This window comes from Euleptes europaea, chromosome 9 (assembly GCF_029931775.1).
Source record: "Euleptes europaea isolate rEulEur1 chromosome 9, rEulEur1.hap1, whole genome shotgun sequence".
Classification (NCBI taxonomy): Eukaryota; Metazoa; Chordata; class Lepidosauria; order Squamata; family Sphaerodactylidae; genus Euleptes; species Euleptes europaea.
Genome location: NC_079320.1, coordinates 67,048,602 through 67,067,614, shown reverse-complemented (window position 1 = coordinate 67,067,614; position 19,013 = coordinate 67,048,602). Strand labels below are relative to the sequence as shown.

The 19,013-nt window shown below is 45.1% G+C and overlaps 1 protein-coding gene across 2 annotated transcripts in view; it reads right to left on the bottom strand.

The window, feature by feature from the left end:
- Positions 1 to 18,759, bottom strand: part of LNX1 (ligand of numb-protein X 1) — an 85,478-nt gene extending 66,719 nt beyond the window's left edge. Inside the window, exon 1 of one of the 2 annotated variants that reach the window (XM_056855552.1) lies at positions 18,361 to 18,759. In XM_056855552.1, coding sequence (XP_056711530.1) covers positions 18,361 to 18,752 — 392 coding nt within the window. In that variant the 5' untranslated portion in view covers positions 18,753 to 18,759. Of the gene's footprint in view, positions 1 to 13,803; positions 13,982 to 18,360 lie in introns of those variants that run through there. The other variant, XM_056855553.1, reaches the window with a different exon arrangement.
- Positions 18,760 to 19,013: the final 254 nt, after the last annotated feature.

Below are 19,013 nucleotides of genomic sequence, written 5' to 3'. Positions count from 1 at the left end.
CGCTCCCCATAGGACAGTTGCTCTAGTCCCCTAATCATTTTGGTTGCTCTTTTCTGCACCTTCTCAAGCTCTGTAGTATCCTTTTTTAGGTGTGGTGACCAGAACTGTACACAGTATTCCAAGTGTGCTCTCACCATAGATTTGTACAAGGGCAGTATGATATCAGCAGTTTTATTCTCTATTCCTCGTCTAATTATGGCCAGCATGGAATTTGCCTTTTTTACAGCAGCCGCACACTGGGTTGACATCTTCATTGAGCTATCCACTACCACCCCAAGAACCCTTTCTTGGTCTGTCGTTGCCAGCACAGATCCCATCGGTGTATATGTATAGTTGGGAATGAAAAGAAGATGAAGCACACTTGGAAATCATTCCTTAACACATTTGGGTGCAGTTCTCATGCTAACCCTCTAAAGATATTATGCTGGTGTTCCATTCACATGAAGGTTCTAGTTCATGTGAATGGAAGCTGTACCCAAATGGAAATCCAATGCATTGCCCAATTCATGCAACTCATACATTGCCCATTGTTACACAAATGTCTGAATCATGCTCCCGAAACACGCAGCTGACAGGCTCCTCCTTTGCATGAACAGAACAATGCACCATCTTCAGAGGGTAGAGTTGCCAGGTCCCCTTGGTTTTACCATAGAGCTTTTGCTCAAATACCAGAATGTCCCCATGTTGCCGGGGACAAGATGACATCACTTCTGGTGTGTGCCAGAAGTGACACTGACATGTTGCTGGTGACAAGAGGCCTAGGCCTTGGTTTGCTGCTGGCAAGTCCCCCCCAGCTGGCTGGCTGAATGGCGCTAGGGTGAGGCACCCCAAATCGGGGGATCCCCCGCTCCCAGTGGGGGTCTGGCAACTCTAGCTGATGGATCAGTACTCTCAAGGAGTATAAGGTAACTTTATGCATCCATGTGATACTGGGCCCACACCCCCAGATCATTACTTAAATTGGGCAGGGGGGCATTTAAGTTCCCTGTTTTGAGTGAGAAATGTACAAAAGTACACTCCAACCCCTCTATGGTTATGCAGGGCAGAATTTTGAATATACCATACCCAGACAGGACCTGTCCTTGCTCTTCTGGCTCTATCGATTCATTAGCTCATGCCCTCTTGGAATGCCGCTTTTATGAGGAACTTCGATCATGTTATATCTCTCCCATTTTAACATATAAATCCAATGCCTCTGTGTCTGACATAATGCCTTTTTTATTAAGTGACAGGCATCCCAAGGCTACATCGTCAGTGGCAAGATTTATTTCAGTCCTTATATCCCTCAAACATTAGATTTATGCTGCTCAAGATCAATGGATCAAGGAGCTTCTAAGGGATAAAGGAAAGGAAAAGTGCACTCCAGACACCACCCAGCAACCTGAATTTGGCAAAATCACATCCCAAGAGAATTTAGATAAGTCTGAAAAGACATACGTAAGTCTCTTGTTAGAAATGGGGGCAAGATGCTAAGGCACTTTGAGACCACCTATAAATCTATAGAGCCCCGTGGCGCAGAGTGGTAAGCTGCAGTACTGCAGCCCAAGCTCTGCTCACGACCTGAGTTCGATCCCAATGGAAGTTAGTTTCAGGTAGCCGGCTCAAGGTTGACTCAGCCTTCCATCCTTCCGAGGTCAGTCAAATGAGTACCCAGCTTGCTGGGGGTAAAGGGAAGAAGACTGGGGAAGGCACTGGCATACCACCCCGTAAAAACAAAGTCTGCCTAGTAAACGTCGGGATGTGACGTCACCCCATGGGTCAGGAATGACCCAGTGCTGGCACAGGGGACCTTTACCTTTATAAATCTGAACTTTGGTTGCATATAGCTCAAGACCAGATTGCTAGGAAATCCTGAAAACCGGACCATTTTTACAACTAACCATCAGAATTTGGGAGATGAACTTTATCTCATTAGCAGAGGCCAACAGCATTCTAGAGCAAGCCAGGCTGCACTTTAGAGGGAATGTTGGCCTGAGAGAATTCCATTGCCTTTTGACACACTTCATTCAGACTATGGTGGGGGAGCAGGAGAGGGCGAATTTATGCCTGCACAACTGAAGCTTCATTTGTGTGTGTGTGTAAAGTGCCGCCAAGTCGCAGCCGACTTATGGCGACCCCTTTTGGGGTTTTCATGGCAAGAGACTAACAGAGGTGGTTTGCCAGCGCCTTCCTCTGCACAGCAACCCTGGTATTCCTTGGTGGTCTCCCATCCAAATACTAACCAGGGCTGACTCTGCTTAGCTTCCGAGATCTGACGAGATCGGGCTGTACCATGCTGCCTTCCCTCCGAAGCTTAATTTACCAGTATTATATATTGGAACAGAAATAAATCTCAAGAAAATACGAGAGAGAGAGGGTGGTAGCCACTGGTAAAATTCTGCATTGTAACTTCTAATGTGATCTTACAGCTATATTATTTTATGCCATGTAAATATAATGGTTTATGTAATGGCTAAGCTTGTTAGCCTCATTTTTCTTCTTCATTTATCTCTTGGAAAAAATGCAATAAAAATAAATGAAGTATGTGCTGTATTTATGTGCAGTTTCCATGTAATCTGAACAGGAGAATACATGTTTTCTGCATGCAGATCAGCTTTGGTACTCACAAACTAGAACCCTGAAAAATCCAATGTTCAATTTCAACATCTGGAAACTATGAACGCACACAAAATATATCCACTTCCCCTGTTCAGACAACATAGTGACCTCAGCTGTTGGGAGGATCTATATACAGTTGGGAAGTTCCTGTCACGTTTGGATGTAACATCTGAAAAGGCTGTTGGGAATAGCCCTGTGTTGAGTCTGCCTTAAAATCAAAACAAAATTCTTCATGAGGAAGGAAAATGGTTAGGGAAGTGTGCCACTTCATAGTCCCTTGACAAAGTTTGCACAGCAAAGACAGTTAAGTATAGAACATTAAGAATAGACTCCAATGGGGGAAACACCAAGTGTTATTACAGATAATGGAGCCAGAATCGGCAGTGAATCTTCAGTACGTGCAACTTTCCTCAACAAGCAGGACTGAGCTGCTTCATAACTCTCCTCCGTGCTCATCCTACAGACCGTACTTATTTAGGACCTGCCGCTCACCCTCCGGATTATGCCTCAATTGTGTTTGCAGCTTACTATTCCTGACACCCAGACAGACGACGCTTGCTGCTCATGGTGCGTGTTGGTGAGCATTATGCTGTAGCCTAACTGTGATGACAGCGGGAATGCTTACAAACACACTACACGTGTTAAGAATGACGATTTAGGGCTGACTGTCATCCACGCGTCCCGCTTTCTCTTAAAAGCTTCCAGACAGTCTTGGCAAGGCTACAGCTCTGGGCTGTGGGGGCCTCTGTGCGTGAACACTCAGCCCACAGGGAACAGTTTGGACACCGAGTGGCATGCCAAGATGCAGAAAAAGCAAGCTGAACCCCCCAAAGATGGAATGGCTGGTGGAGAAGGTCACTGCACACTCGCCAGCTGCTCTACTCCTACAGGCTTAAAGGCGGATTCAACACAAAGGTCAATGTTTATTTTTTAAAAATCCAAAGCCATGTTTAGCACCACAAGGACATACCTACAGGCCAACTCCGCATTTAATCGGGGATCAACTCTTTTTCGTGGCTATGATAAATTGGGGGGGGGAACGGGAGGGACAGAGAGAATGACTTTATTTTTTTGGTATTGCCAGAAAGCAGGGTTGTGTCCCTCCCCCTCCCCCCCTGCATAAAGACTGCAAGATGCTTGATCGTCTCTGTCATGCTGCTAAAGCGAGGCTAAACTAGGTTAATTGAAATACAGCAGGGCCAGGCGAGTTCGTTCGGCTGATGCACCGAAGTAGCTCAGAGTCATTCCAGAAAGCCTTTTTGCTCTCTGGAATGGCTTTTTGCATGGTATCCCATCTCTTCGCTATCCTATCTTCCTTTCTTAGCCTCCAACTCCAAGGTGGTGCACTGATGGATAGATAGGGCACTCGTCCTGGACCTGTGAGGAGAATATCTATTGAGCAGTCAGCTACACAAATGCAGGGCACCTTTTCACCAGCCAAATACCCAGGCAGTGCAGCCAGTAACGGCAGCACTATGACAAGACTCTCAGAGAAGGGCCATCTCTCAACAGAATGCATAATTTGCATGCATAAGGTCTCTGACTCAGGTGGCAGAGGTGGAAAGGAATCTGTGCAAGAGGCTTTGGAGAGTCACATCTTGGGTGGAAGAGAGAGGACTAGGGAAGGTAGACCAGCTCCTCCACATGAGCGGCGAATGCTAATCTGGTGAACTGGATTTGTTTCCCCACTCCTACACATGAAGCCAGCTAGTGATCTTGGGCTAGTCACACTCTTTCAGCCCCACCTACCTCACAGGGTGTCTGTTGTGGGGAGGGGAAGGGAAGGTGATCGTAAGCCAGTTTGATTCTGCCTTAAGTAATAGAGAAAGTCGGCATATAAAAACCAATTCTCCTCCTCCTCCTCCTCCTCCTCCTCGTAAGACAGCTTCTTGCAAGTAAGGTTATACTGGCTCTAACATTTGGGATATTTCCCAACATGCACCCTAGTCCATGAACTTATTATAATACACCTTTGACTTTGAGACTGATTTGAACTCAGATAAGTAAATGAAGGAGCTAGAAAAGATTCTTCAGTGTAAGGATGTGTCACTGGCAACCAAGATCAAGTTAATTCATGCCATCGTATTCCATATTACTATGTATGAAAACAGCTGATAGGAAGAAAGTAGATTCTTTTGAAATGTTGGAGGAGAGTGTAATGGATACAGTGGATGGCCAAAAAACAAACAAACAAACAAACAAACAAAAACAAATCAGTGGGTTACAGATCAAATCAAGCCTGAACTGACCCTAGAAGCTGAAATGACTAAACCGAGGTTATCGCACTTTGGTCACATTATGAGAAGACAAGAGTCACTGGGAAAGACCATCATGCTACAAAAAGTTGAAGGCAGCAGGAAAAGAGGAAGACCCAACAAGAGATGGATTGACTCTATAAAGGAAGCCACAGCCCTCAATTTGAAAGACCTGAGCAAGGCTGTTAAAGATAGGACGTTTTGGAGGCATTGATTCATAGGGTCACCATGAGTCGGAAACGACTTGACGGCACTTAACACACACACACAAACTTGTTAAGAAGCTGTAAACCATTTCAAATGGTTTTGTAGACAGGTGCCCAGCATGACCCTCCCAGGACGTATATTGGGCTTGGCCAATCAACCAGAACTGGATTGCCAAGCACTGGAAGTGATACTGGTATCAGGGAAATGCATAGGTATCATGACATGGGGTTGCATGGAAGATAAGTAGCTCCCAGCTCTGATTGCTGAAGGCAGGTTTGCTGGGGCTCTGGAAAAAGAAGCCAAGAATAGCCTAGAACCGTGTTGGCGAACCTATGGCACGCGTGCCCGACCTGGCACGCGTAGCCCTCTCTGCCGGCACGCGGGTAAGTGGCTCGGGACGGGACCGAAAATCCAGACGGCCGAGGCAGCGACCACGAAGCCTCTCCTCACCGCCCCATTTCTGGTTTATTCCCCCCCCACACACACACACACAAGAGAGGTGGTGTGTGAGGTAAAGCGCCACCCTCCCCCTCCCCTCACAGCGCGGCCGGGTTTTGAATGCGCGCTCGAGGGCCGGCAGCGCCAAGGCGGGCGGCGAGGAGGAGGTCGGGGCTCGGGGGGTGGGGGTGGGGAAAGCAATGTTTGATTCAAAACTCTGCATGGGGGGTTATTGGCCATTTATGAATGGGAGGTTTTGCATTGGATTTGCCATTCAGATGCACATTTTCCCCATCCAGATCCTCAGAACTCAACAATAAGCCCCCCTGCAGAGTTTTTTTTCAGACGGAACCCTCTGAATATAGAGCAGGTTTTGCTTCATATATTTGCCTTAGGGTTGCCAGGTGTCTCTCCCCCAATCATTTACCTCTTTTCCTGATGGTTCAGTTACAAATATCAAGTTTCACTTTGAAGAAGAGTTGGTTTTTATATGCCGACTTTCTCTACCACTTAAGGAAGAATCAAACCGGCTTTCAATCACCTTCCCCTCCCCACAACAGATACCCTGGCCATTTATGCATGGTCAGTTTTGATGTTCACTAAAAGCTCTTTTTTAAAATGCGAATTTAAAACTGCCTATTCACGGTCTCGAAGCAAAAGGAGAAATCCCACCCCTCCCACTCACCTGCTCCTTTGTTCCTGTTTGCATAGCCATTAGCATGTGCATAGCTAACCCGCCACTGTTATTTTGCATGGGTTCCTTCAGGGGGATTCTTCAGGTTAAATTGCCGTGTTGGCACTTTGCGATATATAAGAGGGTTTTGGGTTGCAGTTTGGGCACTCAGTCTCTAAAAGGTTCGCCATCACTGGCCTAGAAGGAGATTCTCTGGGAGCCCAAAAACTTCAGTGGTTACCAAGGACTTGGCCACCAAGGATTCAGCAGGCAATCAGAGAACCAAGAGACTACCAAGCCTCATCTGTTATTGAGCTCGGAGTCCTCCATCAGGCTTACATCACCAAGAAGGTTAGGTTCCCCACCCTTACAGACAGGAACTTAAATACTACCAAATATTTCTGGCAGGGCATGAGCTTTCTGAAGAAGTGAGCTGTGGCTCATGAAAACTCCTACCCTGCCAGAAATTTTGTTAGTCTTTAAGGTGCTACTGGACTTTTGCTCTTTTCTACTGCAATTGACAAACTAACAAGGCTACGCATCATGATCTAGACAGGAACGTGTGTGCCCAGTGGGCTACTGGCCAGAAGTGGAGGCTGGGCCCCATGAGGCAACCACTGGAGGTCACCATCAGCTGGAAGGTGCAAAGCAGTTGAGCTGTTGTCCAATGAGCAACTTGACGGCACTTAACACTCACAAGTAAATGGGCTCCATGGACCTATTCACACACCTGTTGCTCTTTTTTTCACCCAGATCCAACCAAGCCTGTAACAAATGGGTCACCTGAATTGTATCATTATATTTACTAGCCCTATCTATCCTCTTGGCCATGTTTCTCACAGTCTCCTTCCCAGCCCTTCCTTTTATGAACTGGGCATTCATTTTTTGAACTCATTTCTACTCCATCCTTCTTTCAGGACAATGTTCCATCCAATGGTTTCTACACTCATGAGGTACATTAGGATGTGAGATGGTGAGTTTCAGAGCCAAGTAGTGATTCGAAGCCAGGACTTCCCTGTCCCAAATCCAACATTTTGTCCTTTTCACCAGGAAGTGATATAGTAGATCCCCTGTTCCATTAAGGCACCTTATGTAATGGGAAGCATGTGATGCAGTTTTCTTCATGCAACTGACACAAAACTCAACCGCAGCTGAGGTATTGCTTATTTATGGGCAGGGATCTTTGTGCCAGCCTTAATTACAGTGCTACCTTTCTGCCTTGCTGTGCCTTAACGTAGCAGCTAGCTCAGTTCTGACAGTTGGCTGCAGAAATACTGTCCCTAATTGACTTTGCCTGATGCTAGCACTTCGGAAACCTGTCATAAAAGGAGCCAAGAGCAAATGCTACACACAACAGTGACGCCAGTTAGAGCCAGATGCTTCCTATAAAATATGAGAGCTTTGCATAAGCAGAGGTAGAATATGTAAGTACTTTTATTTGAATTGCATTCATAGCGCCATTCTTGGGAATATAAAAGACACATGACAGATGGAAACAGAGTTTCAGTGAAGAAGGGTCATAAAGCAGGAAACGATATAAGGTAAACCAGTGGTTCCCAAAGTAAGCAGTGCCACCCCCTGGGGGGCGGTGGGATTACCTGGGGGGGGCACTAAGAGGCAAGAGGGCAGCAGGGGGGCGCTAGAGGTGGGCCCCTTCAACTGTGTTGTTCACTAATTCACAATAGATCAAGCTATGGCACCATGCTGGCAAAATTTGGTGGAAACGATCAGAATTTTTTTCCCAGACGTAGAAGAGCTGGCGCCACTGGATCACGCTCATCAGTTTTGTTGAATAAATTTCAACTAAAAAGTTTTAATTTGATTTTGAATAGACGTGCAATTAATTGTTCCTGTTTTGAAATTGTATTGTTATGCAAACCCCTATTTTGAATAATGCTTTTGATAGGATACGAATAAATAAATTTCATTTGCGGCTAATATGCCAGATAAAACAGAAACTGACCATACATAAAGAATGGTCAGAGTTATGTTTACAATCAAGGCCAACAAAATTAGGAATCACCCAATTTTACATTTTCACAGATTAAGGATGTACATTAAGGCAACGTAGCTTCACTGCTACAGCACAATATTTTGCAACCTGGGTGGTGATTGGTGAGCTGTCTCCCAGCAGAAACCTTTTGGTCCATTCACCCTAATCACCAGAGCCCATTTCCCTAATCAAAGGGTCAGTAATATTGAAGCGGGCTGACTTGTAGAGGGGACATCTAAAAAATACAAGCTCAATGGTTTCCAGCTCCCCTGTGTTACACGGGCAAAGTCTCTCCACCCTCGGGATCTTCTTAAATCTCCCTTCTAATATGGCAGATGGTGGGACTGCACATCTGGCCAGTGTAAAGGCCCTCCTATGTGTGTTCCTTTCCAGGGAGTATAAACCTGCAGCTGGTGCTAGAATACACCTGGAATGTTGAGGTGCTATAAATGCAGGGGATAAGAACATAAGAACATAAGAAAGGCCCTGCTGGATCAGACCAAGGCCCATCAAGTCCAGCAGTCTGTTCACACAGTGGCCAACCAGGTGCCTCCAGGAAGCCACAAACAAGACGACTGCAGCAGCACCATCAAGAGATCCGTTTGACTGATGGATAGGATAGGATAGAATAGGATAGGATAGGATAGGATAGGATAGGGGGTGCTGGGGTTGAGTTTGTGGAACCAAGGGGGTGGTGGCCCGAAAGTTTGGGAACCACTGAGCTAAACCATTGCATAACGTAAATGACCTAGAGGGAAAGCATATATTGCAGTTTTTGCACGGAATATGCAAGGGTGGCAAAAACAAACCCCACACCCATAGCTCAGCCGATTTTTCCTGCAGATCACAGGGGTTCACTGAACTTGACAACACCTATATGGATTGACAACACCTATATGGTGTTGCTTGACAACACCTATACGGATCAGCAACTCAGGTCTCTGGGCTGGCTCTAAGTGCAAAGGGTAGAAGTAGTAAGGGAAGCGCACGGAATCATCCCCAAGGAAAGGAGAGGAGGAGGAGGAACAAGAATGCAGGCTGTAGTACTTAACTTACTTCATAGTAAATTAACTGAGTACTTAATAGTACTCAAAGTATGATTGTTGCTTCTGGGAGGAAGTGCCAGCGTGGTGTAGTGGTTAAGAGAGGTGGGTTGGAGTCGTGGTTTGGAGCGGTGGACTCTGATCTGGAGAACCAAGTTTGATTCCCCACTCCTCCATATGAGCAACGGAGGCTAATCAGGTGAACCGGGTTTGTTTCCCCACTCCTACACATGAAGCCAGCTGGGTGACCTTGGGCCAGTCACAGCTCTCTCAGCCCCACCTACCTCACAGGGTGTCTGTTGTGGGGACGGGAAGGGAAGGTGATTGTAAGTTGGTTTGAGTCTTCTTTAAGTGGTAGAGAAAGTCGGCATGTAAAAACCAACTCTTTTTCTTCTTCCTTGTACAACTGGATAGGCCAAGTTTTCAAGAATGTTTCTCTATGCATACATGTAAAGTACATTGATCTGTAATTACATTTACTCACTAATTTATGTCACATGACTTTCTTCCTATACACAGTACAGCACCATCTGTATGGAAATACCCAAAACTTCCCTTCTAGTGCCACTGACCACATTCAAACATGACAAAGGCTACTGAATGGATTCAGGATATGAACAGTACAGCGTTCCAATTGACAATTGGTGACTCCAGCCCCTTGGTGCTTCTAACAGAAACCCCTACAAACAGAGACCTCAAGCCAAAATCAACTGCTCCATATATCTCATGACCTCAGAACTTGCTAGACCTATAGTGGGAGAGGGAACTGCTCGAAGACATTTCTGAAAAGAAGAAATTATGAGATTACATCCCTGGAAGGGGCAATGCAGAATTATCAGCTAAGGTGTGAAATACATCAAAATTATTACACAAGGTTATTCATATTACTCTTTGTCCCCAGTGGAGACTCCCAAATAAAAGTCTACTCTACAACAGCACACCAGATGCCAAAGCACACTCCTCTAGCTTCACTTCAGAGACAGCATCTGGCAGTCCCCAGGTCAGGCTCATTTGACCTTTGGACCTTGGCAGGTCAGTATCTTTCTTCCCTGGGAGCTTTCCAAGGTCCTGCAAATCCTGAAAGGTTACCTGGGCCTGCTTCGTGCTGTTGTCACATCCCGACGTTTCCTAGGCAGACTTTGTTTATGGGGTGGTTTGCCAGTGCCTTCCCCAGTCATCTTCCCTTTACCCCCAGCAAGCTGGGTACTCATTTTACTCAGACTGTATGGGATACCAACTGGTCCAGCAGGAGGGCTTGGGTCAACCCTTGTGTTTTTACAAAGGCGAAGTATTATTGCTGAATGATATTAAGGGATGTTGACTAATACTGCAAACATAGTTTAGTGTAAGTGACGGATCACAAGGACTTGACTTCATTGCCAAGGCCTGTCTTGGACTGGACAAATGAAATAATGATGAAGAAGGGAGAGGAAAGGGCCGTACTCCAAATATAGAGGGACCTGGATTTAATCCATGCCACTCCCAGTTCAAGGGATCTCAGGCAGAGCGCCTTGAAAACATGCCTGTGTTAGACCTCTGCAAATCGCAGGAGATGCCACTGGGCAGAATGAGCCAATTTGGTATTAAGTAAGTATCAATGTTCCAACTGGCTCTGAGCAACCACACATATAGGATTAAGAAATAAGGTTTGCATAACTCACATGTATTTATTTCTATAATTTATATGCCACCACTCCAGAGATGTACAATGAAATCATGTAACTTAAAAATAAAAACAAGCCATATAAACCATGGCATAAAAACAATTGGGCATAAAAACAGTGGCAAACACCATGCAGCAGTTTAAAAATGATGTTCATGAAAAAGTCCACCGTCTACAAGCAAACCATTAAAACAACTAAACAAGATGGAACCCCTCAGTTAAAAGCCTTCGTTAAAAAGAAATGTTTTATTCTGGCATCTAAAGGACAGTAGATGCCGGGTGAGCTTCAAAAGGTAAGGTTTTGCAGAATCTAGGAGCCACAACTGAAAAAGCCCTGTATCTGGTCACTACCCACCTCACTTCCACAAGAGAGGCACGGATAACAGGGTTTTCTGGCAGGCTGGATAGTACAGGAAGAGGTGATCTTCAAGTACACCAGTCCCCAGACATTCCGGGCCTTAAAAGGTAGCAACCAGGACTTTGAATATGCATGCAAGCAGATGGGGAGCCAGGGCAGCTCTTTCAGCACAGATGTGACACCATCCCTATATCTGGCCCCCAACAGTAATCTGGCTGCTATATTTTGGACCAGCTGAAGTTTCCAAACTGTTTTCAAAGACAGTCCCATGGAAAGCTCATTACATTAATTTATGTGATCAGAACATGCATCACTGTGGCCAGATATTTGAGGAACGACCAGCTAAAAGGCGCTATGTACCCCAGAGGTGATCTGAGCCTCCAGCCGTAGGCCAGGATCCAGACGCACCTCAAGGTAAGAACCATGCGCATTCCAGTCTGTAGCCCAACCAAGACAGGAGTTTAAAAACAACCCTCAAAGCCGATGTGCTGCCCCGTTCATTCCCCAGAAAGAAAAACAGGAGACTCAAATCCGACCTAGTGCAACACTCCAGATTAACAAGGTATCTCCCTGCTCTGTAGCACCCAGGAGCAGCCAGAAACAAGCCTATATGCTCCATCTCATCTTCAACAGCAGCAAACTATTGCAGCCTACATTTGCTGAATTCATGCCTGCTTTTTTTTTTTTGCTCTGACCCAATTCACAAGCAGCTCTGTTTGCTTGTCCCCCCCCCTCCCCCAGAAGAGTGCTCCACTAAACAAATCTGTAGATTGCTGATAATTGGAGATGGGCATCTAACAACAAACCGAGTGGGTGAAGAGGATGTCGACAAGAATAGCAATCAAGTTGTAGCTAGCAGTTTTGTAGGTTAGAGGGTGAAATAAATTCAAGTCGAGCGGCTACTGTACATCAGGAGCCCTTTCTCCATTTGACAGAAATGAATCAGAATTCCCTAGGAAACAGCAGCGAGGGGGAGTTTTCTGTGTGTATGCTCTGATTAATCTCATCCGTTTGTTTTCCTGGAAACTGGATGTCCCAGATGCTATTGCCTCTATTATGAAAGTTCATTTGGTCTGGTTTGATCTTGCTGCCCAGTAGTAGTCTGCTTCTACTCACTAATCCCCCCCCCCCCCAATTATCCTTCTCGGCTAATGAGGAAACAAATGGTAAACCAGCTTCTTTATTTAAAAAAAAAAAAAGATTACATGAACTACTCAGAAATCCAGACTAGAGTTCTCATTGTGAACAAGTCCCTGCATTATTAATAGCTGCTTTTGACATCACCCCTTTGCTATTAATTCTGGCATTATCTCAATTCCAAACCGAAAAGGTTGAGCTAAAAACACTAAAATGACAAACATATAAATTTTAATATGTTGCGCAGTAAAGTTAAAAACATAAGGCCTATTATCATAGGCGAGTCATTCACAATCAATAAAGACATGAAATTCATACACAGTTGATGTGAAGTCGTACAGTGACCAAAGTAGGACCAAATAAGGACCACAAATAGGACCAAACAAGGACCAAATAAGAACCCTTCCACTGTACTGCAATTCCTCTTTATCCTCAATAGTTGTGAATAGGGTAGATTTCTTTTCAAATGCTGTGGGTGAAAGCTATCTCCTGCTAGGTAAGAATTGGCATCAGTGGGCTTTCTGTACATCTGGAGGGTGGAACCCACTCTGGTGAGCTCTCCATCATCTCAATTCCAGTTACAATGTTTAACGTTGTAACATGCATGGCACATGCATGTGTCTTATTGAAACAAAGCACATTACCCTTTTGAAGATGACATTATGCATGCATCATATGCATGTTTGCACCATTCTCAATCCATTTCACTTCAGATCATATTTTCCAGAGTATGCATGCCTCTCCCCAGACCTTATAGCTGGAGAGAATCTTCATTCTGAATGATTATTCACCATGACATGTACAAGCTAAGTGAATGAACACTGTTTACAGGCTATACTACCAAATATATTTATTTTAAGCGATGGAAAACTGCAGTCATGCTGCATTCACACACATGCACGCCAACCAGATGTTGACTATGTTACTGCATTCAAAATAAAATAGCATTGAAAGGAAATTAGCATCCTGACTTCAGACAGAAATGAGGTCTATTTGCAATGCTTTCACATTCCCTCCTGCACAAATTAGGCATTGTGAAAAGGTTCTCTGCAATGGAGTGTACCTGTGTATGCACCCATTTACCTACAGGGTGTCTTTCCTTCTGCTTGAATTTATTCCCAGAAGCCGACCCGATTCCCAAATAACCAAAGTAAGGCAAGCGGGCAAAGAAAAGACTCAACTAGTCTCAGTTAGCTTGCAGCTCTTTGAAAAGAGAAAGTGCTAAAGAGATATTTCTGTTCCGAGCTTCTCTGATTGGGTGCGTCCGTGGTTGTTAGCAAGCTCGTTCATTTAGACATCCACACACATATATATACACAGGTACCAAAGAGAAATACCGAAGGGGATTTTTTCTTCTTCTTCCCCTCTCCTTTAAACACACAACACAGAGACCACAACACAGAGACACCACTACAACATCACAACTGTGAGTACTCACAGCTCTGAGTACAAGAAGTGCAGATTCCCCACATTGTCAATGTAGTTTGCAGGACTTAGCCAAGGTAGGACCAAGAGCAGAAGAGCCTTCATGGTCAGGATCAAGGATTAGAACGGCTGCTAGGACTTGTCTTTGCCCCCTTTTCTCTCTCTCTCTCGCTCTCTGGTGCTCTGTGATGGGACACAGAACTTCAAGGTGTTGTTTTTTTAAACAAAAATGACAGCTAATTCCAGCCCCCAATCCCCCCCTTTTCAAACAAGCCTTTCCATTTCAACACAACCAGTCGCACATTATGAATTAAATGCAAATCCTTTCAATGAAGCTATGCTGGAAAAAAAAAATCATTGACCTGTAAGAGGATTACTTGATCTGATTCTCAGATGGAGGTTAGACGTGAGGGTTTAGGGGAGAGCACAGCATGCTTGGTGGAAAGGAGAGGCAGTGACTTATTTGCTGTAAAAACACACACACACACATACAGAGAGAAAGAACATGATGATGCACAGAAGAGAGACCTGCCCCCTGCACTCCCGAGTGGTTCTTCAGAAGCAGCTGGTACATTTACATCACTGGTCAGAGGCAGATGGGTTAGGAGCTGAGCTCCATCCGAGAAGAGGGCAGGAACCCTACCTGAGTATGGCAAAAAGGGGAACCTCGGGCAGGTCAGGAGCCGGCAGCGTGTATCACGGACTGCCCTTCGAGCGCTCAGGCATGATGCTCCCTGATTAGATTCGACCAGATGGAAGGAGCGAGAGAGAGAGAGAGAGAGCTACGAAACCGTTAAGATCCCCAGTTTCCAAAAATCAAATCCAGCCTGGATGAGCTTTGTCAGCAAGCGCATCCACGCTGCAGGACAAGAAAGACAAGCCGTTTTTAAAAATAACGACGCAGCAATTAAGGCTGACACTTTCCCCTTGATCATACTCCGTCCTAATTTTAGCATTCCGGCAACTGCATACAGCATGGCAAATAACATTAAAATGCAAAAGGTATATTCAAGTGGTGGTCTTGGCAAAGCATCCGGGTGAAGGAGAAATCACACCGGCTGTTCTGAATTTTTCTTCCATCTTTCTCCCCTTCTGAGAAAAGGGATCATTCAACTTACTTGCAAAACAGAAGGGGGGCCGCCCCCTCAAAAATAACTAGATTCAACCATGCAGAGGCTGTCTTTTCCCTCGCTTGTTTACCTTCATCTGAAAACCAGACTCCATGGCTGCATAATGTAATTTTCTAGGTGTTGGTGCCAATAAGAGCCAGCGTGGTATAGTGGTTAAAAGCGGTGGAAAACTGGGTTTGATTCCCCACTTCTACACATGAGTGGCAGACTCTAATCTGAAGAACCCGGTTGGTTTCCCCACTCCTACACATGAAGCCTTCTGGGTGACCTTGTGCCAGTCACAGTTCTCTCCGAACTCTCTCAGCCTCACCTACCTCACAAGGTGTCTGTTGTGGGGAGAGATAGAGAAGAAGACTGTAAGCCGGTTTGATTCTTCTTTAAAAAGGTAGAGAAAAATCAGCATATAAAAACCAACTCTTCTTCTTCTAACAGCTCCTTGTATCCCCAGCTAAACATGGGAATGTGAATCCCCCAATACAGCCAATGCTTGCTCTCCCCTGTGCCCTATGCTTAGTATTGTGCTTTTGCTCTTTGAAGCAGCCATGCCAACTTTCCAGCGGTTGTTCAATGGATTAGGAACATGGAATGGTTGGGGGTGTGTGTGTGTGTGTCAGTGGTAGGATGCTAATTCCCCCACAGACTGTTTGAGTCCACAGGATGCTGATATTCCAGACCTCAATCAAATCAGTGTCTGGATGCAGGACTGACTGTGAACCTATTCAAGCCATTCTGATGTACCCAATGCAGAACACTGTACCAACATATTGAGCACTCAGAATGGCTGGGATACCATTTCATTTTTTTGAGGCAGTCCTAAAACGATCAATTTTTTGCCCAATGGATGGAAATAATATCTGGAAAGGAGGAGGGTCACAGCATCATTGCAAGTGAAGAAAAAATGTTTCATGTTTTTGCCTGGCGAGTTTAGCTAGACCCTGACCTGGATAGCCCAGGCTAGCCTGATCTCATCAGATCTCAGAAGCTAACCAGGGTCGACCTTGGCAAGTATTTGGATGGGAGACCTCCAAGGAATACCAGGGTTGTGACATGGAGGTAGGCAGTGGCAAATGTCTCTCGCCTTGAAAACCCAACCAGGGATCACAGTAAGTCAGATGTGGCTTGATGGCAAAAAAAGCAAGCTAGAAACAGATTGGTTCTCGTAGGTTATCCGGGCTGTGTAACCGTGGTCTTGGTATTTTCTTTCCTGATGTTTCGCCAGCAGCTGGGGCCGGCATCTTCAGAGGAGTAACACTGAAGGACAGTGTCTCTCAGTGTCAAGTGTGTAGGAAGAGTAATATATAGTCAGAAAGGGGTTGGGTTTGAGCTGAATCATTGTCCTGCAAAAAGTATCAAAGGTAATGTGCTAACCATTGTCCTGTAAGTATCAAGATAATGTGCTAATGAGGGTGTGGTATGTTAATATGGAACCATTGTATCCTGAAGTGATCTGCTAATGTGTGAAATCCAAAGCTAATCTGCATGGCTATTGTTGACTGTAGCACAACTCTATCTGGCTTTGAGAAGGCCCAGAGCTGTTGATTGGAGCTAAGCCTGGGAGAGACAAGCACTTGGAGATACAGCTTTTGGGGATTCTGATTGAGGACATCTCCCCAATGATCTGTCAGCCACTCCCAATTTCACAAACAACACTCTGGCCTTGGAGAAGCCTTAAGATGGAAACAGGCTCTCCAGGGCTTGCCCTACCCTGGCAGTGCACATAGTTAGAGAACAGGAACACTGTTTTGACCAAATATCATAACTAATGTTAGATATGTAAAGTGCCGTCAAGTCACAGCCAACATATGGCAACCCTAGCAAGGGGCTTTCAAGGCAAGTGAGAAAGAGAGGTGGTTTACCATTTAAGTAGGTTAAATTTAACATAAAGTCTACACCCAAACATCTTGAAAAAGACAAGGAGAGGAATCTCAGACCAGCCAGTGTGAGTTATTTCATGTCATGTCATGTCATGACTTGCTAATTCTGCAGAACTGAAATAAAAAAGGGATTCTATTTTTTGAGACTGAGTACCATCAAGTATGTACCATCAAGTAGCAACCGACTTATGGAAACCCAGCAAGGGGCTCTCAAGTCAAGTGAGAAGCAGAGGTGCTTTGCCTTTGCCTTCCTCTGCAGAGTCTTCCCTGGTGGTCCCCCATCCAAGTACTGACCAGGGCCGTGGCTCAGTGGTAGAGCATCTGCTTGGCATGCAGAAGGTCCCAGGTTCAATCCCCGGCATCTCCAGTTAAAGGGACTAGGCAAGTAGGTGTTGCAAAAGACCCCTGCCTGAGACCCTGGAGAGCCGCTGCCAGTCTGAGTAGACAATACTGATTTTGATGGACCAAGGGTCTGATGCAGTATAAGGCAGCTTCATGTGTTCATGTGTTCAAAAGCGGGATATGGAGGAAAGGGGAATCAAACCTGGTTCTCCAGATTAGAGTCCGCTGCTCTTAACCACTGCACCATGATGGCATAGAAAATTACATACACATGGGATCACAATAAGTCATAAATACACACACAAGCACCCTATGCAATTGTTCAATGGCCTAAATCTGTGCATGATTTGCACTTAGGTTATTGGCAACTGTTTACTTCTATCATTTCCTTTTCTGTAAGGAATCTCTAAGAACCCCTTTAAACAACCCCCCCAAAAAAACTTTTGCCTATCATCCCCTTCACATGCTGGTTATTCTAGCATCCCACCTACCCCTCCAATATACCTTAACTTAAAGATTTAATTATCTTCTTGAAAAAGAACAATTTTTTGTTCTCTGGAGCCACAGTTTGCAGCCCTTTGCACACTGCATCCTTAGGGAAGCCCATCTCATAAAACGTTGTTTGTCTTTGAGGTGCCACTGGACTTCTGTTTTATTTCGCTACCCTGAACTAACAGCTAGCCCTCTGGAACCATATCATACTACGACATTCACCTTGTTCTCGGTGAGGTTGTTCTCCCCTTAACAAATGAGATGTGTAGCTTGGACTCATCTCTGCATCTGGATGCCTAGATGACATCTGGAAGAAGGGTCTCCTCAATAAATTTTAGATTGGTGTGTTTGCTAGGTCCCTTCTGGGAAGAGACTGTCTGTCCACTGGCATTCAATTTCAGGCTAAATTGTATTGTCCCATTGCACCTTTCCAAAGTCACTGTAAAAGACCATCATGCTAGGAAAAGCTGAGAGCAGCAGGAAAAGAGGGAGACCCAACAAGAGTGGACTGACTGAATAAAGGAAGCCGCAGCCCTCAATTTGCAAGATCTGAGCAAGGCTGTCAAAGATAGGATGTTTTGGAGGACATTGATTCATAGGGTTGCCATGAGTCGGGAGCAACTTCATGGCACATAACACACACACATTGCACCTTTAACGAAAGAATGAATGAAAGAAAGAAATACATTACATCCACACACATGCAAAACAAAACAAAACAAAAAACCTTACCCATTCTGAAAATGTTGTTCAAGATCACAACGCTGAATGACCTCTGAGCAGTGTTCTGTGAAAGGGCAGCTAACCATTAGCTTATCCAGGAGTTTATTTACTAGTATACTAGACTTCCTGCAAGACTGTAGGGTAAGAATTTTGCGATCCATAGGGCAGAAGTCTTTTTCTACTAAGAAATCTGTAAGGCAAACTGTGCAGTAGGTATGGCCACAAGGCGTGTCCAGCGGCCGAAGCAAAGGCTGCAGGCAGATGTGGCAAATTAGATCATCGTCCACGTCTTCTGTGTAGCTGTATGCATGGTTCTCTTCTGGTAAGTGTGACTGACCACACACTGGACATAAGGGCTCACAGCATACTTCCATGTGTTCCAATGGATCTTTGAGACTCATGATTGAATCCTGTTGTATCACCAAAGGCGGGGAAATGAGCTCTGTCCAAAATACTGTTTGCTGTTGTACGAGCCTTCAAATCTGCAGGGAAACATCACAACAAACGAAAATTTGTATTCAAAGCAGCACTTCTGACTGATAATTTTGGAAGACAGTGCAGTCTTGCTCAATGGGTTGCCAACCTCCAGGTAGCGGCTGGAGATCTCCTGCTATTACAACTGATATCCAGCCGACAGAGATCAGTTCCCCTGGAGAAAATGG